This window comes from Microtus pennsylvanicus, chromosome 14 (assembly GCF_037038515.1).
Source record: "Microtus pennsylvanicus isolate mMicPen1 chromosome 14, mMicPen1.hap1, whole genome shotgun sequence".
Lineage (NCBI taxonomy): Eukaryota > Metazoa > Chordata > Mammalia > Rodentia > Cricetidae > Microtus > Microtus pennsylvanicus.
This window is the reverse complement of record NC_134592.1, coordinates 13,093,202-13,120,572: the sequence shown is the minus strand read 5'-3', so window position 1 is coordinate 13,120,572 and position 27,371 is coordinate 13,093,202. Positions and strand designations below refer to the sequence as shown.

Below are 27,371 nucleotides of genomic sequence, written 5' to 3'. Positions count from 1 at the left end.
TAGATCATAGCAGGACAGAGACTGAGAGTCATTGTGCTTTCTCTGCACCCTCTGAAGCTCTCATGGGCATGCAGGTCTCTTTGCAGAAATCTGAATAAAAACTTAAATCTTAGAAGCAAAACAGTCAGGAATAGAAACAAGAAGACAGCTGTTCGTCAAGATGGCGCCGAAAGCGAAGAAGGAAGCTCCTGCCCCTTCCAAAGCCCAAGCTAAAGCAAAGGCCTTGAAAGTCAAGAAGGCAGTGCTGAAAGGCATCCACAGCCACAAAAAGAAGATCCGCACATCGCCCACCTTTCGCTGGCCCAAGACCCTGTGGCTATGAAGGAAGAGCGTGCCCAGGAAAAAGAAGCTTGGCCACTATGCCATCATCAAATTCCCCCTGACCACCGAGTCAGCCATGAAGAAGATAGAAGACAACACACTTGTGTTCATTGTAGACGTCAAGGCCAACAAGCACCAGATCAAACAGGCTGTGAAGAAACTCTATGACATCGATGTGGCCAAAGTCAACACCCTCATAAGGCCTGACGGAGAGAAGAAGGCATATGTTCGGTTGGCTCCTGATTATGATGCTCTGGGTGTTGCCAACAAGATTGGAATCATCTAAACTGAGCCCAGCCGGCTAATTCTAAATATACACTTTTTCACCATAAAAAAAGAAAAAGAAACAAGAAGACAAGCTTCATGTGGCTGACACCTGAAATCCCAGCACTCAGAAAGCTGAGGCAGGAGGATTGCCCCAAGTATGGGGCCATCCTGGGTGACCTTGTGAGTTCTAGACCAGCAGCCTAGGTTTACTTATATCTCACGAGGTCTAACAAGTTCTGAAAATGTGGAGAGGGGAAATCACACACCTATCTATGCCTGTATCCGGCAGAAGGGCAATGAGGTTGGGGGTGAGGCTTGAGGGTAGCAGAACAAACCAGCTTTGAGTCTTCAGAGTCTGTGTAACGAAATATATTTAATGGTGCTTGGCTCTGTGTTGAGCCCTGGAACTGAGGAGAAGGGGTTGAAACTACTTCTATTAAAAGTAGACTCGGATGTTTGGGGGTCCTTGAAAGAGCCTCTGCTCACACAGACTCAAATCTCAAGCAGGGATTTGTTTTCCGGGGGGGGGGGGGGGGAGAGAAACTTCTTCATTAAGAATTCTAGTCAAATAGGAAGTTCATTCCATTAAACAATTTAAGAACAGGGACAATATTATAGAAAAGTTATTGTGATCAGTAGAGCCTTCCGATTAAAGTCCAAACTATGGTCCTGAAGTTGGTTGAAGCTTGACTGTGATGCCTAATAAATGTTTGGAATGGTTGCTCAAAAAAGATAAACAGCTTGTAACTGCCGGGGACGAAAATCTCATGTTATTTCAACCAAAGCTGAAAAGGGAATGTGGCAGCGGGAAGGGGGTGAGGAGGGCGCTAAAGGTCTTCGTCTTGTTCTTCTCACTTGTGGTTGTGTGTGCACCTGTATCACACACGTGTGGAGTATGCATGTGTGTGTTCTGACACCCTCACCATACAAGCACCTTTGAAGGGCAGAAGTCAAACCTTGGGCATCTTCTTCCATTACTCTCTCTGTTGGAGCTTGTCAATCGGTAGACTGGCTGGCCAGAGAGCCCCAGAGAGCCTCCTGTCTCCACCTCTCCAGCACTTGCATTACAAGGACATACCCGTGTGTGTGTGTGTGTGTGTGTGTGTGTGTGTGTGTGTATGCGTGTGTACATGCATGAAGGCCAACCCTTTGCTCTTCACCATAGTTTTTGAGGCAGATTCTCTCACCGAACCTGGAGTTCCCCATTTCAGCTAGCCCAGTTGGCCTTCCACTCTGAAATGACAGATGTGTGCCTTTGTGTCCAGCTCTCACGGCTCTTGAGGATCCGAATTCAGGTCTTCATGGATGTGTGACAAGCATTTTAACCGCTAAGCCATCTCTGCAGCCTCAATTTTTATCATAGCTGGGAGAGTATCATTATTTCTCTACTCTTGGTATTAATCGACAGATAGGGATTCTCATGTTTGTCAGTGAGCTAAAGACAGCCATGGCACCGTGACACACATGGGTTGATGTGCAGAAACCAACTGTGTGTTCTGCCAGACCTGCCAGAAAATCTCACAGGTGCTGATAGATGTCTCGTGTATGAAGCTCTGACAGGCCTTGTCGTCAGCCTGTTCTATGGAAATTCACACCTGATATAAAATCTACACATCACAAACCACCCGGAAATTCTAGAAAGTACTCCAAAAACTCATTCCAAGAGTTGCAGATATTGGAGAAATGATCGACTCTATGATAACACTCCTTATCAATCTTAGGGAACAAAGTCAAGGTCACATCAGAGGAGAATTCACACCTTCAGAAGGTCACTAAGCCACAAGGGTACAAACAAATGCATTCATTCAAATTCACTTTTGGGGTAGCTATAGCTAAGCTGGGCTTTAGTGGCACAGGTTCAAAGTCCCAGTTTTCATGTGGCTGAAGCAGGAGGATTACAAGTTCAAGATCAACCAGTCTGGGCAAAGTACCAGGACATTCCTACCTCAAAATAAAAAAAATAAAAGTTGATCAGGACTGTAGCTTTGTAGGAGAGTACTTGCCTCACACACTGAATCCCCAGAAGCAGAGAACAAAATCAGATAAAGAATAATAGCCAGAAACATAGAGAGAGGAAAATAATGGCACAAAAAATCAAGAAAAACTAACTGCAAAGAAGAAAAATTTTGATATCAAAAAGCTATTGAAGGAGAACCCAAGAGCTGGCTCTTTTCCTTGTTGGTCTATGTTGATAGGAGGACCACTGTTGGACCTATAGAACAGAGTCATGTGTGAGCCTCCCTGACCTTGTGCCCTGGATTTGAGAAGCTAGTATTCCTTCCTCTTTTTATTTTTAATTTAGTAAATTAAAAAAAAAATCCAAGCTGTTAAGTCCTGTCTGTTCTGGACTCCCACAGATCAGAGGCCTCTCCTCACAGAAACCAGGGCCCAATGGGAGATTTTGTGTAGGCTTCAAGTTTAAGGCCCGTACCTTATGGAGCAGAGACTAGGCTTAAATAGGGGAAGGGCATGGTGTGGGCTGGAAATGGCCAGGTAAATCACCTGGTGAAAGTATGTGTAAAGTCCTATCCTGGCCCCAGGAGACCCTTGCCCCCTCCCCCCAAAGCTGTCTCTGCTACTCCTTCTGATAAATCTGTTCTAAGGTTACGTGCCCCCATGTGACAGCTGACAGGATAATCTGCAAAGGAGACACAGTGGCTGAAGCAGCCTTTGAACCTGACGTGGCTCTTGTGACACCTGGCCTCCCCAGACAGGCACAGGTATGGGTGTAGGAAGTGGTAAGGCTACTGGAGTCTCGGGGAAAGGAGAGAGTGCAGATCTCTGAGCCCATGCTAGGCCCTTCTCCACAGTGAGAAATCCCAGAGTCACCTAGACCTGGAGCACCTTGCCTGTTCTCTCCCTCTGGGCCCTAGAACTCCCCCCCCTCAAAGCACTAGACATGTGTTCAGGGCAGAGATAATCACCAGCCCAGAGACTTTCCTCACAAGTGGTCCAGCGAATTCTTTCCCGGGGTCCCTTTGGGCCTATGACTAAGAGAATAGAAGTAAAGCCATCTAGGCCTCTGGCTGCCCAGAACCTCCCTTGGATCAGGGAGAAAGGGATGGCATCTGTAAAGTCCGAGTCAAGTAAGGGAGCCAGCACTGGTGAGTGACAGGGATGGATACGCCAGGTCCCCACAGCACCCACGCCCCTCACACCAACAGTAAAGCTCCTTGCCCCGCAGGTGGGAACACAGGCTCAGAAAGCTGAACACAGCACAGGCAAGTGGTAGGGCTGAGATTTGAATGCCAGATAGCATTACTCCATCATGCCAGTCTGTCCTCAGTACGTGCCCCTGGGGTACCAGATAGCATCACTCCATAATGCCAGTCTGTCCTCAGTACGTGGCCCTGGGGTACCAGAGTCTGGGTGGCTTAGGGGATGGTGAGAGGAAGTCCCCTCACACATGGACTATGATGAGTTCCAAATCTCCCAATTCCCCAGCAGCTAAGAAAAGAATGGAAACTGACCCCATACACACACACACACACACACACACACACACACACACACACACACACACAGAGAGAGAGAGAGAGAGAGAGAGAGAGAGAGAGAGAGAGAGAGAGAGAGAGAGATGGGGGGGGGGTGAGAATCACCAAAAGGGCAGCATTCCTGCCAGGCTCTGAATGCATTTTTGAAATTGCAAAGAGAAAGAAGAGAAAGAGGGTAGGTCAGCATCAGATTGGAAGCTGGGAGTAGGGGCTCACTGGGTGCTTCAGACTCTCTCTGTTCTTTGTAGAGATTCCCAAGCTGCAGGAAGAATAAGGCTGTCCCGGAGGGAACACATCAGACTCCAGTAGAAGAGAGGAATACAGGAGGGAGATGGGCTGTGGTTCTGGACTCATACAGTTTCTGCCACTCTTACAAAGAACCTGAGGCAGGTAACTTTGCAAATAAAGGGGGTTTATCGCCAGGTGTGGTGGGATACATCTGGAATCTCAGCACTAGGGAGGTTGAGGCATAAAAGAGAGAGATGGTCAAAGGGAAAAACAGAAGAGAAAAAGAGGAGTTTTCTTTAGCTCATTTATAGCTTGTGTTGCTTAAAGTTGACCCTTGAAGTCCCTCCCTTGTTTATCACATTATGGAGAATGACAAGGGCAGATGTCTCCAGGGATTTAAAAGCTTTCCTGCCAGGTCCTACCTCTTAAAGGCTCCTTGCCACCTCCCACCACCTCCCAACACTGTCACCTTGGGGACCAAGTCTCCAACATTGGATCTCTTGGAGGACAGACTCAGACCACATCCAGGTGAGGCAGTTGAGGAATGGTCCTCCGTGAATGAAGGTGATGGGGAGGCATGCTCCAAGGACTCACTGTCATGAAAATGCCACTCCAAAATGGTACGGCTCATGAGAACACAGTGGAAGGGCCTCCATCTCCTGGGGTTTCGTTGGGCTGTCATGGCAGAATCAAGGATGTAGGTTGGACCATGTAATCAAAGCAGGCCTTTGTGGCACAGTAGGGAGCTTGAGAATCCTAGAGTTGCGTCTGAGGACCCTCCCAGGTTAGCAGAGCATGGCCCCTCCCAGGTTAGCAAAACCCACTGATTCACCTACGCAGAATGGTAGTTAGGCAACCAGAGAATCATGGGAGAAACAGTTTACATTTCACGTTAAACAAAAACACAACTGTGAGCTAATTTGCCAGCTCCTACTATAAGCAAGGCCTGGTCAGTTGTCTTTCTTATACAAACTAACTATAATTCACTCTCTATTTTGTTTTTTTACAAGGAGAAAACGTACGGCTTGTTATTGCAAAAGTGCTAGGTGCGTGTGTGGTCGGGGTGCACTGGCCTGTGCGTGCCTGTGTGGCAGTCAGAAGTCAATGTCAGTGTCTTCCTTTATTGTTTCCCACTTTATTTCCGAGACAGACTCCTTACTGAGTCTGTAACCCAACCTCTAGCTAGACTGACCCACCAGCAGGCTCCCCCTGGGAGTCGCCTTTCTCTGCCCTTCCCCAGCATTGAAGTTACAGGCATACGATGTTGTACCCAGCTTTAATGTGGTTATTAAAGATCTGAGGCCTCTCCCCAGCCCTATAGATGGTCTTCATTTTAAAAGCACACTTAGGCCCCTCTACAAAGAATTAAGAAAAGCACCGAAGCAAACGGTGATCCTGGGGCTAAAGACATCCGTGCCAGCCTTCAGCAGCACACCCTCCAGAACATAAAATCTGTGTTGTGGATACAATCCGTGCCCAGAATTTTACAATGCTGACAAGACTTCAGAGGTGGCATCTCACTTTGGCAAGCCCTGAGAGGCATCCTTGGGCAGTCATTGCACATGCGTAGAATACCACCTAGCCAGCGTCAGGCTGTCCCTAAGGCCCTCTCTTAAACGAGGATGAGCATGTCTCTGCATGAAGCACTTCCTGTCCTTTGATTTTTTTGTAGAAACAGAACACAAAAATGAAAGGGCCTTTTTTTGTTTTAAATGTTTGCAATTTGTTCGCTAAATTATGCCACAATTAAACTTTCTCCTGCCTCATCCCTATTCAGAAAAGATGTTGAAGCTGCCACCTATTACTGCCTTCTCTGGTCTGTGACATGCCATGTGAAGATTGGGCTATTTTTACATTGTCTTGGTCCTGAAGGTCTCTGCAGGGGTGGGCAATCAGGAATGGATCCTTGCAGACGGGCAGCTGGTGCCTTAGTAGGAACAAACTCCCATTAATGGCCATCCAGAAAACTGATTGAGCCCCTGCTAACAGCCTGCCCCACTCACCCATAATGGTACTTAGAGACTAAGCAGTAAGTGGGGAAACAAAACTGTGACCTAGCTTCCCAGGGCAGGCTTTGGAGTAAGGATGGGTCCCAGCAGGTCAAATCGGCAATGAGCTGGGCAGGGAATCTGGGAGGGTTTATTTCTGGCCCCAGAATGTGAAGCACTGGAGAAGCCAGCAAGCCAATGCATGTCAGAAGCACTGCTCAATCCCAGCTCAGACCTGGGGATTTTTCCACCCATATTGTGGCATTGTGTGGGCACACATGCAGGGTCAGGTCCTGGTTGAGGCTTCTCAGCCCTGGAGCAGGTCACAGGTTCCCTCCAAGTCCCCTCCAGCTAGCTTAAAGCTACAAACCAGGCTTGCCTGCTGTAGGCTGGGGATGGGGTGTTTATGTAACAGATGTTGGTGACAAGGTGGCCTGATGGGTAGGTGGCTCAGATGGTAAAATGCTGTAGGAAATCCCACAGCCAGTAGCCTTTAAGCTACCGGCCCACTTGGGCGTGGCCTCTTAAACTACATATGCCCATGTAAAACACACGATCTCTCTCTTCCTGCTGCTGGATAAGGTTCCTGTTCCCCGTTCGTGCAGAGGACTGTGATGCGTGGGTCTACCCCTAAATAAATAACCCTTTATTATACTCGATTCTGAGCTAGTGTGGGATTTCTTTTTAGCATCCATCTTCAATAAAGTACTTGCTGCTCAACCATGGGGCCCTGATTTCGAGCCCCAGAACCTACTTTATTAAAATCCAGGTGTCAGCTAGAGAGGTGACTCGTTGGTTAAAAACCCTGACTACTCCTCCAGAGCATATAGATTCGGTTCCCGGCACCCACATTCTGGCCTCCACAGGCTCTACGTGTACATGGTGGTACACAGATGTACGTGGAGGCCAAACACCCACGCAAATAAATAACTAAAAGTCTAAAAGAAAAGCTCCATGGGTGGTGGGGCTCACTTGTCGTCCAGCCCTGGAGAAGAAGGGACAGGTGTGTCCTTGGTGCTAGCTAGCTAGCCTGCTAAGATTAAAGATCAGTGGGGGAGCGTCCCAGAAAAGAAGGTAGATGTTATCTAAGGAAAACAACTGGTTATCCTCTGGTCTATACAGAGAGAGAGAGAGAGAGACAGACAGACAGACAGACAGAGACAGAGCACATAACTATAAAGATAGAATTATGGTTATGAAGTAGCAAGTTAAATAATTTTATGGTTGGGGGTCATCACAACATAAGGAACTGTACTAAAGGGTCACAAGCAGTGTTAAGAAGGTTGAGAACCACCGACTTAAGAGAACATTTTGAGAAATGGGGCACACTTAAAGACTGTGGGGTAATGGGGGAACTCCAATCAAAACATTCCAGGGGCTATGGTTGTGACCTGCGCTTGCTTTGAAGTAGGTGGATGCTGCCGTGTGTGCTCAGTCGTACAAGGTTGGTGGGCCTGTGGCGGAACCTAGGGAGCCATTTCTAGGAAGGATTCTGGAAAGCCTGGTACCCACTTCACAGCAAAGAGAATTCTTGGTGGTGGTTGTATCAGTCAGGGTTCTGTAGAGTGATGGAACTTACAGAATGAATATGTATATAAAGAGGGTTTTTATTAGAATGACTTACAAACTAGTCCAGTGAATCCAGCCATGGCTGCCTGTGGAGAGAAAGTCCAAGAACCTGGCAGTTTCTCAGTGCACGAGGCTGGATTTCTTGGCTGGCCTGTAGTGTTATGCTGGAATTCTGAAGAAGTAGGCTCTAAAGCCAGTGAAGGGATGGATGTGCTAGCCAGGCGAGGGCAAGCAGAGAAAGGGCAAAGCTTCCTTCTTCCTTGTCCTTATATAGGCTTCCAGCAGAAACTGTGGCCCAGATAACACTTCCCTCCTCAAGGTCCCGATTAAGGTGTGTGTCTTCTTACCTTAGGCAGAAATCCCTCACTGCTGTGCCTCCATTCCAGATGTAGTCATATATAGTGGACAGCCAAGAGCAGCCATCATAGCGAGGTGGTGATGGCACACACCTTTGATCCCAGCCCTTGGGAAGCAGAGGTAAGATCTCTGTGAGTTCGAGGCCAGCCTGGACAGCCAAGGCTGTTCCATAGAGAAATCCTGTCTCAGAAAAAAAGAAAAAGAAAAAAGAAAAAAGAACAGCCATTAGAGTGGTATTGAAGGAGACACAGAAGATCAGAATCTGAGGGACTACTTGGAAAACTATGACAAGATTGAAATTATTGTAGTTATGGAGGTCAGGCAGAGTGGGAAAGGGAGGACTGACTTGCTTTTGTAACTGTTGAGATCATGACACAGTCGATAAAACTGTTGTTCAGAATACCACAGTGCCAATGGGCATAACTGTGAGGTGAGATGGGCCCTTGATTTTCTTTCTTTCCTTTTGGTCATGGAAGAACCTTTGGTGGAAAAGGAAGCTCTGGTGGTGAAGGTGGTGGCAGCAGAGGTAGTTATGGAGGTGGGGACGGTGGCTATAACGGATTTGAAGGTGACGGTGGCAACTCTGGTGTAGTCATGGTTACAGCAGTAGAGGAGGTTATGGTGGCAGTGGACCAGGATATGGAAACCAAGGTGGTGGATATGGTGGTGAAGGAAGAGGCTATGGTGGCCACAATGAAGGGGGAGATGTGGATGAAGGTGACTGTGATGAGGGAAATTATAGCAAACAGCAACAATCAAAGATGCTGGGGCGGTGCCTATGATGCTGGCTACGGATCTGTGGTGGATACGGTAACAGAAGGCAGAGTGGAAACAGCAGAAACAATTATAGCTCTTAGCAGGAGAGCGAGGAGTTTCCAGGAAAGCTGCAGGTTACTCTGCACAGTAGTCTCAGGAGGAACTGTCTGCCACAGAAGGGGTGACGAGCCACTGTCAGAAACGTCACTGCAGCCTAAACAGGAATCCCTTCTCGGGCTGTCATAGCCACAGCTGGTAAAGGTGTAGCCACTGATTCATGCAATACAGTGTCAATCAGGTGTGCACTCCTGAGGTCTTTTGTCTCTTGTGACCTTTTCTTTTTCTTTTCCTTACGTCAGGTATATTGCCCTGTAAATTGTGGAACTAGGAATAAAAAAAAATGAAGAAATTTTTAACTTTTTTTTCAAAAAAAGGGTATATTTCCTTCTATTTGCAGACCGATTATAAGACAGATCCGTAGCAGGCCCAGACTGAGATAGGGACAAAGTAAATGATAGTTGCTCAGGATGTGCTTGCTATAGGAGAGGCGGGGCTCCAGGCTGTGAGCCGGAAACCGTTGCAGTGTAGAGTCAGTCACGATGTGTCCTATCTGGTCTGTCTACGACATATCAGTTCAAAGTTTCCACAGCCTGGGTTCCATCCCATTCTGCCTGGGTTTAAACCTCTTCTCTTCTCTGCTTCCCGTGCTTCGGTTTACCCGTCTGTAAAACAGGGCTGACGGGAATCATGCCTACATGCAGAGGCTTAGCTGTCACGTGCTCGGAAACATGGAAAGAAAATATATGACCATCCGTGGCCCTGGCTTACATTTTTACCAGAACTTACAGCATCCTGTTCAAAGAAGTAAGCCATTTTACCAAGAAGTGGAGTCATTTGCCCCAGGTTGCACCGACAGAATCGAGACACGCCTACTCTGTTGCTCCACAGCCCGGACCTGATGAGAAAGAGCTTCCAGGACTGGGTTTTCCCAGTCTTCTCTGCATCTCTCTGGACCCCCGGCTCTGCTGCACTCAGAATCCGGCTCCCCTCCCACACCTTCCTGGAAAAATTGGCCAAGCCCAAAGCGCTGGAATTCTGAAGGGTGACTCCCTCTTTTGAGGGGCTCCTCTTCCAGCAGACAGAGGTCATGTGACTAAGGGGATACTCCACCTTTGGCAGGACTTTGAGCAGGTCTGATTGGGTCCTCGGAGGGTGGGGAGAACCAGACAGGGAGCCAGGGAGCCAGCATCTCTGTGCCATGCCCAGTGAAGGGAGCTGATTAAGACGGACTCAGTCCACCTTTGGGTGCCAATGAGAAAAAAGGTGTGCTTCTGAAACTCAGTGAGCAGATCCCATGGCCTCTGCTTGCATGTTTCTCAGACGGAGAGCTCACTGCTACCTCTCCCTCATCCCCGGGACATCTCCAGAGTCACCTGTAACCTTTGTCACCTACTGACAAAAAGAGGGTCCACAGTCACCAGACATTTACCCAGAGACACACCTGGTCTCCAGGACTCAACACTAGGCCAACCTCCTCCAGTTTTTGGCTCTAATGTCCCAGACAGACAAGGATTGTCTGATGGCAGAGAAATCAGGGAAGGTTTCTCAAAAGAGGTAACCCTCAGATGAGGCTTCTATGGCAAACGCAACAAGAACAGACATTTGGATGGAGAAGGGTTACCCCCAAGGAGGGAAAGCGCTAAGCCCCGTCATAGCCAAAGGCACGTCCTGGGGAAGCTCTTGACGCTGGATATTATAGTATATTGTATAAGAAGGGACAAAACTTCGGCTCTTCCTGCCCCAAACTCACTGGGATCTTCCCCTCCGTGTTTACCCAAACTGGTTCATGACATGGGATTGTTTTGTCTGCGGCTGGCTCAGGTTCTCTGCTCGGTCTGCCTGCTTCCCGCATGTTTGGAAACCTAGCTGGGTGGCAAGCTGTCATAGCGCACTCTTGGCAGTGGTGAAAAAGCTCAGGTAGTGGTCACTCTGGAAGAGTCGGGGTGGGGTGGGGGCGTCATCCTCTTTCAAGGGCTCTAGACTATGAATGCTATCACAGGCCCTCTCTCGGGATGGCTGAGGAAGCTGTAGAGTCACGGTTACCGGTCAGGACCCACGTGCTCCCTACCTTGTCTGCCACCCAAGGGAATTGTGCTGCAGGAACTTGTGTTCCTGTCTGGACGTGCATGCAGCCTTCCTCTCTACTGTGGTTTTTGGTTTTGTTCTCTGGAAAAGATTTATATCGCCTGTTACCGTGATTATTTCAATGCTCAGGACAGGAAACCTGGGCCGCTCAGGGGCGTGGGAAGACTACGTCTGTACCCGTTACCTTCACTAAAGGCATGTGCTCCTAACATCCCATGCGTGTCCACCACAGAATGGGGTGAGGCGGGCACTAACTCTGGTTTTGACTAACACTGGGCACACACATCTTGGCCTTCCACCTCAGTATGGGGCAGCCATGAGATAATAAAAAGAATGAGGGGCTGGGATTTCGAGGTCTCAGGTTCAAGGTGAAGCTCAGCTGACTGGGTGTCTCCTGGGAGAATACTTTCCACCTCTGGGCCTCAAGTTCTCTTCTGAAAAGCCTCTTGGGAACCCTTCCCACTCAAATACTTCAGGACTTCAGCAAGCTTGGGCCTTCCATTACCAGGACACCAGAAAGAATGTTCTCAGAGGGGCTGCACCCTGGCCCAGTCCCAGAGCGCCCCCTCTGGCTGCTCCAGTTTTAGACAGTTAGTCTTGGTTCCAGTTCCAGGCTGAAGTGTCCAGGTTAGTGGGGGACGTGAGGGGAGCTCCGTTTCCTCTCCTGATAAAAAGAAGGTACAGGGAAGCCTGGGCATTTTCTCCTTTGGCGCCAGGGCTCACACCTCTAATAAAGCCTGCTGTTAGCAGGAAGAAAATACCGTCTGCTTGGAGCAGTTAAAGTGCGTCTTGCAATTGTTAGCAGTTCCACAACCTCCCCAAGGGGATGACATTAGTATCCCGGCCTAGCAGCTACAGAAACTGAAGCTACTTATCCAAGATTATCTACAGCTGATGAGTGTTGGAGCTGGCCTTGGATTGGCCATGAGTCTCAGTGATGAAGTCCCTGGGACAGCTCTGGGTACCTGGCCCTGTCCAGTCATATTCCTGAGCATACACAACAGTGACAGACAGGTTCATAATAAAACTGGGCATTCTCCCAGAGCACACCTAGATAGTGCTCAGCCTTCATTGGAACATGCATGCGTACACACTCACACACACACACACACACACACTATGTACATATACACACCATGCACACATTTACACAACACTATTTATGCATACATACACACACGACACCTATATTCACTTACACACATATAATGCACAGGCGCTCACACACGCAGTGGCCGCTCTTATTATCTTCCCTGTCAAACTCTGCTCAAGCCCCATTTAAAAAATAGGTAGCAAGACAAAGACAAGGACAAGAGCCCTGGCTTGTTCTGTGGCAAGAACCTCTTATTATCAAGTCCTCAGAGTAGTGAGATATCATCAGGGACAGGCTGGGGGCATCTATTCTTTTCTGCACTGAAGGTCCCCCGAAGTCCCCATCAGAGCCAGAGGCTTAGCAGATAGAGGGGCAGAAAGGCCCTGGACATGCAGATCATCTTCTCTATGGAGAAACAAGGTACAACTTCCCTGGTAGACAGATAGGCTGTGAGCTCACCCATCTTCCCGCTCTTCCTTGGGATGTGACCTGCACTAGGAGATTGGGTGAGAGCCTCTCTAGGGCTAAAGGAAGCTTTCTTTTTCAGACTTGCTCAGACCTGGGTTTGAGGCCTGCCCCTGGTTGGGTGTGAGTTTGGGCTACTTGGAGTGGTTTCTGTGCCTCTGCATTTTTGTCGGGGAAAGGATGTCTCAGCCTCCAGGAGTGAGGATAGAACAGAGATGCACGGTTGTTGGCTTTTGCCTCTGTTCTGCAAAGATATTTGTTTCTGAGCCAAGGAAAAGCGCATCACCTGCCCGCTGTCTGTCAACTAGCCAGCACCGACAGAGTACCTGCCATGGGTCAGGAGCTTGGCAGAAGCAGCAAGAAGAACCACACAGCAATTAGAATAAATGGCTAAGGCAGGAGAGAGAGAGAGACCGCAGTACTCAAACATTCTTATGTTGAAATCTTGGACCTGGACTGACGCTGCCATCCCTGATTGTGTTTCTTCATCTTCTGTGAAACCGGGATCTGCTCTAACTATCCTCCTTCTTGTGAAATCAAGTCTACTCAGAGGATCCGAGGCGGGGCTTACCCAACACTTCAACCCTTCAACATGTCATCTACACACATGTCGCATCGCATCCATAGGTATCCTGAGATACATGTGGCACAAAATCCATACGGTGGACATGCCTAATGGATGCCTTCCCTGTGGAAAGTCAGGGCTTACAGATTTTAACTGCTACAGGAAGTCACCACCATAAGATATAGGTCAGCTTTAGGGGACATAACAGGAAGCAGTGTCCCAGTTAGATTGTCCCACAGGGGTGACCATGGCAAAGTACTTGAAGAAAGAAGAAAACCCCGTGGGATGTAGGGGAAGCAGGAGTGTGAACAGCTGGTGTGTGAACAGCTGGAGTGTAAGCAGCTGGAGTGTGAACAGCTGGAGTGTGGGCTGCTGGAGTGTGGGCTGCTGGAGTGTGAACAGCTGGAGTGTGAACAGCTGGAGTGTGGGCAGCTGGAGTGTGGGCAGCTGGAGTGTGCGCTGCAGGCATAGGCGCGTGACTTCGGGCAGAGCTAGGAGCATAGGAAATGCCTGGGAGCCAGGACTGAATTAAGAGGCCGGAACAGTACAGATCACATGTAACACAAGGGGACTGGAGCAGAGGAATAGCTTCAAATGTAGTGCGTGTGTTTCAAGACATCACCATGAGACCTGTGGAGTAAGTAGGATGGGGGCAAACCCTGCGAGGGCTGACGATGTAGATGGGATTTTCATTTTAAGGGACAAGCGTGCTGGGACTGCATTGCAAATCTATCAACTGTGAAGTTCTGTGTCGGGAAGGAAAACGACATTCTAAACGGGATCACCTAGCCACAGTGAGCAAGAAAAGACAAAGAATTGCAACAGCCCTCTGAGGTCTGAGGCAAGCGCTCCGGCAAGCTCACCTTGCCCCACCCTCACCCCACCCCCTCCCTGCAGCAAGGGGTTCTCTTCTCAAGACTCCCTCTGTCCATTAGTAATATTTCCGGAACATTCTAAAACCAGAAAATGTCCAGACGCTAGAAGGGCCCACATGCTCAAGTCTAGTGTTGGATCTAGTTTTCTGAGCTGACTCTAGGAGTTCTGAAAATGGAGAGCCCACTGTCTACCTCCCTCCCCCATCCCTGCAGGCTGCTCCCCACTGTCTATCCCCCACCCTACCCCTGCAGGCAGCTCCCCACTGTCTATCCCCATCCCTGCAGGCTGCTCCCCACTGTCCACCCTCATCCCCAGCCCTGAAGGCAACTGCTGCCTTCTTTCTTTAAGGGAAAGGGTTCCCTGGAAACCCATGGTCAGGGCTGCACTTCGTTGCTGGGGCTGATGCAGGCTATGAGGTACCTCCCCTCCCCCTCCCCAGTCCCATCTATGCCTTGGCTGAAGGTTTACCTAGGGATGGTCTATAAACAGCATCCTGACATGCAAAGCAGGCATTAGGGGAAACTCTTATCCTGGGAAGGGTCAGGAAGGGACTCAGGAGACCCGATTCTTCCTAAATCTGGCCTGGGTGGTGTGCAGGGGGAGGGGGTTGCTTACTGGCTGCTGATGTTTAAGAGGTCGACATGGCAGGCAGAGAGTGGGAAGAGCAACGAGGCAGAAACCTGCCCTGAGAATAAACAGATGGGGGGGGGGTCACACAGGTGCAGTTTGCACACAGATAGTGATGCACACACCTGTGCAAATACAGTTTTTGTTGAGATGCTGAATGAAGTATATATGCCCCACAGAACACAGACAGAAGACAGTCTCAAAGGTTCCCCAAGATCAACAGGCTAGGTGTCTCCTTCCGAACCTGTGAAATCAGCGTCCATCCTGATATAAAATCAGGGTCAAAAACCTGAGTTGTGAGCAGAAGAGGTAGATGGAAGGGCCCGCCCTAAATACACACACACACACACACACAGACACACAGACACACACACACACACACACACAAAATGCCTGCAGCAGGGCGCCCCCTGGTGGTACTGGGAAGACAGACCACTGGCCGAAAGCTGGCACTGACTGGCACTGACTCATCCCTCCCTCACAGTGATTGAAGGGAGGGGCTCGGGGCAAACTTCCATGATACAGCTGAGAAAAATACCAGCCCCGTGGAGGATTTCTGTCTGTGTTGGTCAGGATTCTCTAGAAGAACAGAACAGATAAGGTAAACGTATATTTAAAAAACATTTATTAGTTTGCTTACACATAATATGGTCTGGTAGTCCAACAATGGCTGTCTTCATTCTGGAGAATCGGCTCCTCACTCTACAAGGCCAGTTCCCTAGCTGTCTCAGTCTGGGGCTAGAGTCCTGGAGGATTCCCAGGGAACCTCGGCTCTTAATCCATGACAGACACCCACAAAAGCTGGGCAGTGCCATCGGTGACAGCACACCCCAGCAACAGAATAGACGAACTGGCCAACGAGACTGGCTGCAGCAAGCAGACAAAAGGGAAGTTTTCTTCTTCTACCTCCTTTGTCTGCCTCCAGAAGACACTACCCACACTGAGTGTGCAAGAGAACTGGAATGTCGGAAACCCCTGCCCCCAGCATCTGTAGGAGTCAACCAACATCTAGGAGCAGACAGGACCCTCTTCCTGCTCCCCCGCACGTACACATCACACACACACACACACACAGAGCACAGCACACCACTGTCATGAGCACAGACTTCCCAACCTGATTCTTTCGTAAACATTCTCCTTGTACCTGAACTTGCTGTCCCAAACTGTGCCCCAAACCCCAGGAGGATTGAGAAGGTACATTCAGGATGGGTGACATGAGAGGTTGACCAAAGAGTCCACACGCAGAGGTATAGAGAGCATGTAGGCTCATGTTGGGGGACGGTACCTGGCTGCCTTAGGCTTGCATGACCCACACTCCCTGTCCTCCCCCCCTCAGACAGTGGTGCTGTGGGTGAAAGGTGGAGACTCTGAACTCTAGGGCCTCCACAGTAGGGAGCTGGAGCACCACTGCGCCATCTTCACTCCCTCCATCCCCTGATTGTACCCCTGGCCAGACCCACAGGGCAGCCAGATGGCAGAGCCCAAGGAGTGGTCTTAAGGGGGCTGCTACGCCCACGGCAGTAGAAAACGGGAGGTTGTCTGGAGTAGGATCCAGTGGAACCCACACTGGAGTGCCCTCCCAGGAGCATCCAGATATATAGAGCCCTTCAGTTGCTAAGTCCCCTGGGCAGTAAAGCACCTGGTGGCCACATGTGGGGCAAAGAGAGGAGACACACTTTGCTTTTATCTTAAAAACAGAGGCTGTCTGGGTTACATTGCCCAGATACTTATGGCAAAGTCACCGAGGGCCCTGACCTCGTCTCCAGGGCCACTGAGTCCAAGGCCCCAACATCTCCTCGTAATGTCACTATCCCGATGAATTTCACCTGGCCGCAGCATCTCCAGCCCCCAGACAGAAGAGGCCTCTCTGACCTTTTCCTGGACAGCCAACCTGCGACTAACAGACCCCTCAATAGTGCTTAACATAGCCTTAAAACTAGTTCAGACATAGCCTCAGACAGTTGGATTTTGCCTCTAGAGGCCTGGTAGGGTCTCTCTGAAAGGCTGGCTATGGGGTATGTCTTCTCTTTCCCAATCTCCACTCCTTGGAGAAGCAGACTTAGTTCTTGTGAGTTTCTAATCCTGGCCTTGGCCTTAGAAGTTTCCATTAAGACTCTTTCAGCATCATCTGGGTGCCTTACGATACTCTCCCCCATCCCCCGCAACTGTCTACATTGGTCCTGCATGCCATTGCCGAACTGGGAGATTGGCTTCTGAACCTGGGAGACAACTGGCTTCTGAAACTAGATGACTATGGTGTGTCCAGAATCTTCTTGGTTAGGAGTGTCTAACTGCCTAGTGGGACATATCTGAGGTACACCCATACACATGCAAGCACCCAAATAAATGCATGCACCCCAGCTTCCTACACACCTCCCAGGCAGGACTGTCCTGGACCAAGTGTGAAGGCCTGATGGGATAAAATATCTGACAGAAATGGTACTGAGTGAAGGAAAGTTCTGTTTGGACTCACAGTCTCCGAGTGGGGTTCAGTCTACAATGGCAGGGAAGTTCTGGTTGGACTCACAGTCTCCAAATGGGTTCAGTCTACGATGGCAGGGAAGGGTGGCAGTGAGAGCACATGACAAGTCTCCTCACACTGTCAGAGACAGGAAACAGAGGGTGACTCAGAACCAGGGGTTCTCGTGACCTTCAAGAGGCCCGCCCCTAGTGACCCATCTCTGCCAGACAATCCCCACCCCCAACAGTTTCATGGCATACCAAAAAAGCTCCATCTCTTTGGACCAAGTGCTTAGAACAAACTTGTGGGGACAGTTCAGACTGAAGGGGCAATGCCATCTTTTATAGGCACCAAGCTTCTTACATGAGACCTCTGGGTGAGGCGGGATTCCCTGCTGTATGTTGTAAATATATTTTATTACCATTGGTTAATAAAGAAGCTACTTTTGGCCTATGGCATGGCAGAATAAAGCCAGGTAGGAAATCCAAACAGAGAGAGAGAGTAGGTGGAGTCAGGAAGATGCCATGTAGCTGCTGAAGGAGAGAGACACCAGAATCTAACAGCCTTGTAGCAAATTGCAAATCAATAGAAATGGGTTCATTTACGATGCAAGAGCTAGCTAGAAATACACCTGAGCCATCTGCCAAGACGTATTGTAATTGAAAGAGTTTTTGTCTGATTATTCATGCTTGCGTGGCCGGGAAATGAATGTGCAGTCTCTGTTTACATCCGGAGACAGTCAAACCATTGTCTTTGCATTTGATGCTGGTTGGCAAGTCTTTGTGACCAGTTGAGTAGCATCTCCCATGTCTTCACAGCCTGGAAGCTTCCTGAATGTAGACACTGCAGCCGCACTCACCATTCAGCGTGGCCTTAGCATTTGTATGTCCAGAAAAGGCCCTAGACTCCATCTTGCATCCTCATGGATGATGTAAATTTTTTTCCTTCCAATTAATTGGTTTTTTTTTATGTTTGCATCTATGTAGCGCTTGTGTGTCTGATGTCTTGAAAGCCAAAAGAGGATGTGAGATCCCCTGGAACTGGAGTTACAGATGGTTGTGAACTCCCATGTAGGGGCTGGGAATTTAACCCAGGTCTGGAAGAGCAGCCACGTTCTTTACCACTCGAGCCATTTCTCCAGCCCAGAAATGTGTGTTTTGGTCATCACGACTGATGATGTCTCCTTCTCTGCTCCCCAGGAAGAACCTCACCTCTCTGCATCCTAGATACAAATGTACCCTCCTTGGAAGCGGCCCATGCCCCTGTCTATGCATGAGGACCCCATGTACACCACAGCCTCTTTGGGGTGAGTCAAGGGACCTTCGCCTGACTGTCAGGCGCTCTAGGACTCCGGGTGGCGGGAGGGCTGCATCCTGGCCTGGGTTGTGGTAGAAGGGATGCTTCATGTTAGACCTGAAGATCAAAGCTTCAATCTTCGTCCCCATGGACTTGTCAGGAGCAGCAGGAGTGGGCGTTTGTGGGACTAGGGGAGGGCACAAGGGCACATCACTGCAGGTGAGCTGCCCAAAAAAATGAACTTGGAAAAATAAAGGTAAAAGAATCAACTGTGTCCAGGAGGAGGGGTCACACACCTTTCATCCCAGCACTTGTGAGGCATCGGCAGGTGACTATCTATGAGTTTGAGGCTAGCTTGTTCTACAAAGTGAGTTCCAGGACAGCCAGAGCTGTTGTTCCCTGTCCAAAAAATAAAAAAATTCAAACTTTGGCATCAGTTTCTAACAAATCAGAGAAGTCCAAGTTGGGAAGACAGGGTCATTATGGAATTGATGTCTGCTGGAAGACAGAACACTAAAGGAAGCTTTGGGGAAACTGAGCCAGAGCAGAGCCAAGAGACAGGTCTCCATTGATGGCCCAATGTGGGCAGAACAGCAGAGGTCCCAAGCCTGCCCATCCTATGGCAGGTGCTGCAGAGATGTCTACCCCAGCAGGGCACTAAGAATGTCCCAACAGTTTGCAGTACTCGCTGACCAGGCAGCTCCTGAAACTCCCTGGTTTCCTCCAAGTGCTGGCCCACAGCCTGAATATTGAATGGCTGAGATGGTATGTTTGAGTCTCTAGTGGGTGAACAGCTCCCCCAAGCTGCTGCTAAGAACATGGGCCCTCCATGTCCACAGAAATAGGGCTCAGGGCTGGAATGAGAACACCCAGAAGATTCCCAAAGAAGCTGCCCGTTCCATACGTCAGAATGCAGGCCAGCCTGTGGATGGCGGCCTCTCTCTGTGATGCCTGGGCTCAGCTGGAAGAGGCTGAGCCATGAGAGCAGAAATGGCGCACACAGGCTGCACTGGGGTTGGCGACCCCACTTGCAAGGTGCTTCCAAGTGTCCACGCCCTGAGTGTCTGGGTTCCCACGGCCAGCACTCTGGAAAGCCAGGAAGGGAGGTGGGGTGATGTAATTGATGACCTCACCTTGGAGTTCACACATCATTACTACCCCTGGAGGTCAGCAGCCAGTCATTAAGTCCAGCCACATCCATGGGGAAAAGAATGAGACTCCACTTCCCAGAGGGAGCTATATCAGAGAAATTTTTGTAGCAAAGCATCTTTCCCGAGCCTTCCATATGTCTTTCCCATTGGCCCCTCCATGACATCCTAGGGGGCAACAAAGGAGACCCTTGTTCACACGCACCTCTAACATCGGCCACACAACCCCTTTTCTGTCTGGGATCACCCTCCAAACTTTAACCCCATGACCTCAAACGGATGAGATGGGTCACTGGTCTAGCCTTGGCTGCTTTGCACTCCCCCATCCTCAGGACTTTTAAACTCCTCTGGGACCAGCTCCAGGACTCCAGATGCTGGTGATGGAAGTCATGGTGGTTGTGACAATGGCGGTGATGATGGTGCTGGTGAGGAAGGTGGAATGCTGGGGCTGAGCCCTCCTGAAATCACTACTTAGCCAATACTCATCACACAGGTGACCGCGGGACTCTATCTCCATGGGAGCTACAGGGACTCCAGGCACCTCAGGGTCCAAACTGGATCACCCATGAGTCACAGGTCTCAGCCCGGCTCTATAGTGGCCCCAGTCCAGAAGAAGACACTCAGGGGTTCTTCCTGGGAAATCCCAGGATGTTGAACAGACATTCCCAGATATACTGCCTGGTCCGCCCTTTCACTTGCCCAGCCATGGGCCTCACCTAGCACCCAAACCACAGGGGACATGCCTATCACACTTGCCTCCTGAATGTGCTTTGGGCTTTTTAATGCATCTTCACAATCACTCTTTGATTTGAACCTTGCAGCCAAGGCCAGTCAGGAAGACAATAGTGCATTGATCAGAGGAAAGTAGAAATGGAAGCCCAGAGAAGTCAAGCCATATGCCCAAGGACACACAGCAAGGACTGGAAGCTAACTAACATTTGTCCAAGCCGAGTGCTTCTTTGCTGAAGACAGATAAATTCTCTCATTCTAAACACGTCTGAGAAGGGGCTTGCCTTGTAGGGTGCCAATGTCACCTAAGAGTGAAAGAGGGTTAGTGTGGTCAAGAGGTTACCAAAGGCCTACAAATAGTAGTCCTAGTTGGCACTGATTTATTTCCATTTTAATAGGTTGACAGAAATAAATCATTACTAATGTTCAGTGAACCACAGTGCTTGGGACTTTTGAGATCTCTACTTATAATCCGAAGAAGGATATTTTATTATTCCCATTTTACTGGTTAGGGACATTAAGTAAAGGTCTAAGGTCACAGAGTTAACTGATTAAAGAGCCAGGATTTGAGTCCAGGTCCAAAGTCTCGCTTTCTCTCCTCCCATGCAACCTCTGCTGACCTTCATGCTTTCCTGGCAGTGGGCAGTGCCGGAAGGCACTGGTTGTCCTGGGAAGTGGTTGTGGTCCTGGGGCCACTGAGGAGGACATCCCTGTTCTAATCTGATTCATTACTCCTTCCTGACCAGCTCTGAGAGGTTGAGGGGTGACAGACCTCGAGGCAAGAGGTGGGAGAAGGCAGTGTGCACATTTGCCCATCATGGACGGCACTCACGACTGCTAGTGTGAGCAAGGAAGGATTCTTACAGAGCTCAGACCAAGACATGCCATGTCCCTTTGTTCCCATGAGCAGAGGGCCTCTCTCAAGTGTCCCCTAGTACTGTCCACAGAGGGACTGGAGTCGTGCCACCTCCCACATCCTCACTGCCCTGGGGAGCTACTTGCTGAACAGATGGACATTTTGGTCCCCCTCATCTTCTGTACTCCTCCCTTTTCCTTCCCCTTCCCCTTCCCCAAACCCCTATCCTTTCCCTTTTCTTCTCCTTCTCTTCTCTCCTCTCTTCCTTATCCCTCTCCCCTTCCCCCTGTGGCCTGAGGGTATAACTGTCTCTTTTTCCCTTTCTTTCAGCATTGATATGTTCAACATCACCACGCATGTCCTTGAGTCTGCTGTTAACAAGAGCCTTCCAGAGAATAGCGACTGCCCAGACCTGGAGTGGTTGAGCTGGCTCAATGCCATCCAGGCCCCCTTCCTCTGGGTCCTCTTCCTGCTGGCTGCACTGGAGAACATCTTTGTCCTCAGTGTGTTCTGCCTGCACAAGAACAACTGCACCGTGGCAGAGATCTACCTGGGTAACCTGGCAGCTGCGGATCTCATTCTGGCCTGTGGATTGCCCTTCTGGGCCATCACCATCGCCAATAACTTCGACTGGCTGTTTGGAGAGGTGCTGTGCCGCGTGGTAAACACATTGATCTACATGAACCTCTATAGCAGCATCTGCTTCCTGATGCTTGTGAGTGTTGACCGCTACCTGGCACTAGTGAAGACCATGTCCATGGGCCGGATGCGCGGGGTGCGCTGGGCCAAAATCTACAGCCTGGTGATCTGGGGCTGTACGCTGCTTCTGAGTTCACCCATGCTGATGTTCAGGACCCTGATGAACTACAACGAAGAGGGCTTCAACGTCACTGCCTGCGCCATCATCTACCCGTCCCCCTACTGGGAGGTATTCACCAATGTGCTGTTGAACCTGGTGGGCTTCCTGCTGCCCCTAATCATCATTACCTTCTGCACAGTGAAGATCATGCAGGTGCTGAGGAACAACGAGATGAAGAAGTTCAAGGAGATCCAAACAGAAAGGAAGGCCACTGTGCTTGTGCTGGCTGTCCTGGGGCTCTTTGTGATATGTTGGGTTCCCTTCCAGATCAGTACCTTCCTGGACACACTGATTCGTCTCAACGTGCTGTCTGGATGCTGGGTCAGGCATGCTGTGGACGTCATTACACAGATCAGTTCCTACATGGCCTACAGCAACAGCTGCCTCAACCCTCTGGTGTACGTGATTGTGGGCAAGCGCTTCCGGAAGAAGTCCCGGGAAGTGTACCAAGCGATGTGCCGGAAGGGGGGCTGCATGGGAGAATCCATCCAGATGGAGAACTCCCTGGGGACTCTGAAGACTTCTATCTCAGTGGAACGCCAGATCCACAAGCTGCAGGATTGGTCAGGGAACAGACAGTGAACAGAGGCCACCAGGAAGGGCTACTTCGAAGACGTGTGAAGACTGGTGGATCCTGGACTACTCAGCCTGGGTGCGGGAAGGAGCCTGAAGCATCCTAGGCAGCCCCAGGGAAACAGGCGGGTGATTCCAGACCCATCTCATGGCCTGAGCATGCTGTGAAAAATGGATCCCCTGGAGCACAGTGGGATGATTCTGACTGACTGGCACTCTGAGGCCCCGGGAGTGGAGGGATCCTGGGGTAGGGTTGGAAGTGACAGCACTTCCTTCCCACGGTGGCCCGAGGAAGGACAGATCTTCAGGGAAACTGCTGCCAGGTTCATCCTGTGGCTACACTCACAGGAGGCCCGGCTGACTTGCTTCTAGGTTTCACAGTTTGATGATTTCCTGGTCTTCTGGAGGTTAAACTCTGGGTCCAAGTAAGGACCCAGAGATTGGGGTTCTGTCACTCCTCTCACCATGGAGACAGTGAGAAAGAACTCCCCAAAGTGTTTATGGAGCACTTGCTGAATACACAGCATTAGACACTGTGGGCAAGAGATAAGAGAGTCACAGTGACATCTGTCTAAAGGGAGCCCTGATATAAGCAGGATGCCAGGACTTGCAGTCCCCCAGGAGGCAGCTGATGGTGTATCAACGCAAGGAGCTGTGAAAGGAGCAGAAAGCACAGGGTCTAGGTGAGTCTGTGGACAACACAGTGGCCTGGCCCTGGCCTCTGCTTCTTCTACTAGAATGTGAGAGGGTCTTGTGCTTTGGCAAATGGCGAGTGTCATGTGACTATGTGGCATCAGAACACACATCACATGAAGATGCTTGGCACAGAGACAGTCACCGAGGCTCAGGAACTACCCAGTGGGGAATAATTAGTGTTGGAAAACACAGGCTGTGCCTGCAGGTGTAGGAGGCCCTCCCTCCTACCTTTCCCTCCTAGTTAGTGACCCATCCCAATGCACACACAATAAAGTGTTACGCCCGCCCGATTCCAGAACCCAAATCACCACCACAAGACCACCTCCAATGTAAAAACAAGGAGTTTTTATTCATGAGTTAACTCGGTTCCCTCCATCCATCCGAAGCAGCAACAACAACAGCAATATCGACAGCAACAGTGTAGAAGAGACCCGGAGCATTAGAAAAAAATGGAGTTTATATAGGGACAGAGGCTCTGGGAATTCCAAGCCTCAGGGCTTGTGATTGGCTGCCCCCTAGTGGCTTGAAGGGGGCATTCCAGACTTCCAGGCTTGGGATTGGCTGCCCTCCCAATATTGTAGGGGGGCTTTCCAGGACTAAGGGAACTTCCCAAACTGCCAGTAACTGCCGTTTTCCCTGCCCAGGGATTGGCTGGTTTTGAGTAAGGGGCAGAAATGGCTCCGCTTTTGGGTCCAAGCTGTGTTTTTCTCTGGTTCTTTCTACCTTTTTAAACCTAATCTTGGGGCCAAGGTAAATACCTTTGCTATGCCCTAAATCTAGGAACCTAGTGTATTCTTTTGGTCCTAGTTTCAGGATTTAGGGGCTTTTTTCTGGCTCTAGGTTTGGGGACAAACTGTCTCTTCCCCCTGGCTCTGGTCCTGTTTTTAAGTTGTGTTTCTTTCTCTGGGTTGGGGCTTGGAGCCTAGCCATTGGAGGTCTGTGTGGGGGCTGCGGATCAGAGGTTTTCTGGGACCTGGGTCTCTCAAAAGCATTTGGCACACAGAGATGGCGGGAGACTGCAAGAATTTGTGTTGCTAGGAAACAAAGAAAAAGAATTCTCGCGGGATCAGCCCAGGGAATCCACAGTACACAGCCTGGCTGCAATCAGTAACTGTCCAGGGCGGTCCTGCCTCACAGGATCCCTGTTTCAGTGGCCAAGGGGTGCCAATCAGTGGTTTAAGAGTGGTCCACAAAGTAGTGGAAGCTACGTACGTAAGGGCAGCTGACCTACCCCTAGGTCACTAATCCCAGGGCGATGATTCCAGGCCCAACTCCCTACATGGCCACAGATTACCTCCTGAGTGATGGCAGGGGCAGCCTGAGCTACCTGGAAACTCTGACTTGAGAAACACCCCCTGGGGTGGGGACAACACACCTGCTCCTTGAACAGGTCTTCCACTGGAGATGAAAGAACTGCCCCAGACGGCTTCAGGGTCACTGGATTCCCCGTGAGAACCTACTCCAAGAGCCGTGGGTGGGCCCAGTTGTCAGACTCCATACTCCTAGTTCCAGAATCTTCTGCAGGAGTTTATTTTTCCACACGTCCATATCAGTGACTTTTCTCGTGGCTGTGACAAATTACTTGTCAGAAGCAGCTTATGGGAGAGAAAAGGTTTGCTTCACCTCACAGTGTCAAAAAGGTTTCCATCCACTGTAGCAGGGATGGTATGGTAACTAGGGCATGCAACAGAGGCGTCTTACATCGGAGGGACCAGTAAACAGACACAAGCGAGACCAGGGGCAGGATATGACCTTCAATGGCTTGACCCTAGTGGGTGACTTGCACCAACTAGCTCTGATTCCCTAAAGGTTTCATAGCTTCCCCATATAGGGAATAAAATCTCAAAACATGAGCTGAGGAGCGGGAGGAATTTCAGACTCAAACTATAACAATGGCGTTACAAACTGGCCCCTGTGACAAACAGTACTCCAAATTCCCGGGGAGATATGCGGAACAGACCACACAGTCCCCAACACCAAGCCACTTAGGACCTGGCTACCCAATAGCCCAGAAACTGGAGACTCGGGAAGCAAGCAGAGTTCAGTGGTGTTTCTGGCTAGGTTGGACTCAGGGGTGTGGAAGAAAGAGGCCAGCAAAAGAAACCCACACTGGCTGCAATGCTTACAAAGGGAGCGCTTTACTTGGCAAAACAAAACAAAACAACAACAACCTGACAGAGAAGACCTGGGGGAATTCCTTTTCCACCCCTCCCCTTGCCCCCAGTAAACTTAACACTTGTAGCCAGGAAAGGAAAACAGGTGACGTAAGAAGCGGATGCTAGGATTCTGTGCTAGAATGGAACCCAGCCACGGCCATACTATAACATACTATAAATGATAAGCAGGGCCCAGTCCTCAGAAGAGACGTTGGTGGGCTATGGGCTCCAGGAACACAGCCTGGCCTCCTCGGGGTGGCTGAAGGGTCTCCACCTGGGTCTCTGCAGGAGGAAAGCCCCCTGTGTGCTTGTGTGGACAGCCTGGTGAGAAGTCGTGTCCTGTGAGAGCGTGTGCAGAGGAAGTGTCTGCGCTGCCGATGAGAAGGGAGGCTCCGCGTAAACACTCACCTCTTCCGCGCACTGGAATAAACAGATGAGTTCTGCATAGTGTTTGACTGTGTCACACTTCCTGGAGCCCTGAGACCCGACCTGGGATCCTGACTTCGGCAGTTGAAAGTCTCAGGAGATGCGGAGCACAGTCTGTTCCTGAGGCTTCTGTCGTGGAGAAGATCAGTGGTCTCCAAGTGTGTCCCTTATGAGTTAGGAGTGGGGGAAGCATGATTCACAACACACAATTTGTACACTTATTAATATGCATTGAAATATGCACACTTAAATATATTAAACAAAGTGTATTATAATTTTTCAGAAAATGTCGTTTTGGTGTTTTCCTCCAGGTTGTTTCCTCCACAGACAGCTTGTTACCGAACCCCTTTTCGATGTCATAGCATACAGTGCCAGGGATGGCCAAGTCCAATCATCCATTTCCATGAAATACTTACATTTGACCCTTGCCTCAAATCAAGAGCATCCCACATGGTATCAACATGAAAGCCGCTGCTTGTGTATGAGATGGGGATCTCTGTACATTCCATTCAGGTCCACCTCCACTCTCCGTGTCTTCCTTCATCCACTCGTTCATCCAACAAAACTTCATCCTGTGAGTCCACGAACAGCGCTGCGCAGTCTGTTCATTCCAGAAACCTAGGGCTCAGTGTTCACTGCACCCCATCTTTTTCATCCCCGAATAGATAAGCATTCCTTTCTGGTTCTGCCCCCTTGTGTCTCCTGAGTCTTTCTGGGATGATCATCATGCCTTACTGCTTCTCACCTCTGACATCAGCCATCTCCCTAATTCTCATTCTTCATTCGTAGGATCAGCTCTTGGGGGCTCAGGTTTCAGAGTCAGGGAGATGTGAAGTTGATTCTGGTTCTGCCCTGGGCTCCTGTTTGATGTTCATCCATGTTATGGCAGCTTTGAAATTGGAATGAGCAACAGCATCAATCAAGTCAGAGAACTGCCAACAGGGCTCATGTGGGAGAGTATTTAGAACAGTGTCGGGTACATTCTTGACAGAACATATGTCATCTGTGATGGTAATAACGGCAGTGATGGTGTTCATAATGGTGGCGATGGTGGCAATGATGGCGGTAGTGGCAGGGATGATGGCTGGTGATGAAGCGGTTACAGAGGTTGGTGGTTGTGGTGGGGATGGTGATGATGCTACTCTCCACGAGGTAACCTTTTATATGCCCCACCCCTCGTAGAATAAAGCTACATGTTCACATAAATGCCTTGCAAGACCCTTGATAATCTGGCCCCTGTCTGTCCTGCTGGCTCCATCTATTCTATGCTGCTCATTCTCTACCCTCCGGCTACACAGGACTCAAATGTCCAGGCAGATATCGGGAGACGACATTCCACTTCTCAGGTGACATTCCTTTTATCAGCCTACACCCCACACTCTGTACCCCACCTCTGAAGTGCCCGAGGGAGATTCCTGCC

At 49.8% G+C, this 27,371-nt stretch overlaps 1 protein-coding gene and 1 pseudogene across 1 annotated transcript in view; both read left to right on the top strand.

The window, feature by feature from the left end:
* The window catches only part of Bdkrb2 (bradykinin receptor B2), a 31,791-nt gene extending 5,557 nt beyond the window's left edge, over positions 1-26,234 (top strand). The window contains exons 2-3 of the mRNA XM_075947905.1: positions 18,412-18,518; positions 21,572-26,234. Of these exons, the coding sequence (XP_075804020.1) occupies positions 18,445-18,518; positions 21,572-22,682 (1,185 nt within the window). The 5' untranslated portion in view covers positions 18,412-18,444 and the 3' untranslated portion in view covers positions 22,683-26,234. The remainder of the gene's footprint in view (positions 1-18,411; positions 18,519-21,571) is intronic.
* Positions 161-607, top strand: LOC142835223 (large ribosomal subunit protein uL23 pseudogene; annotated as a pseudogene).
* Positions 26,235-27,371: the final 1,137 nt, after the last annotated feature.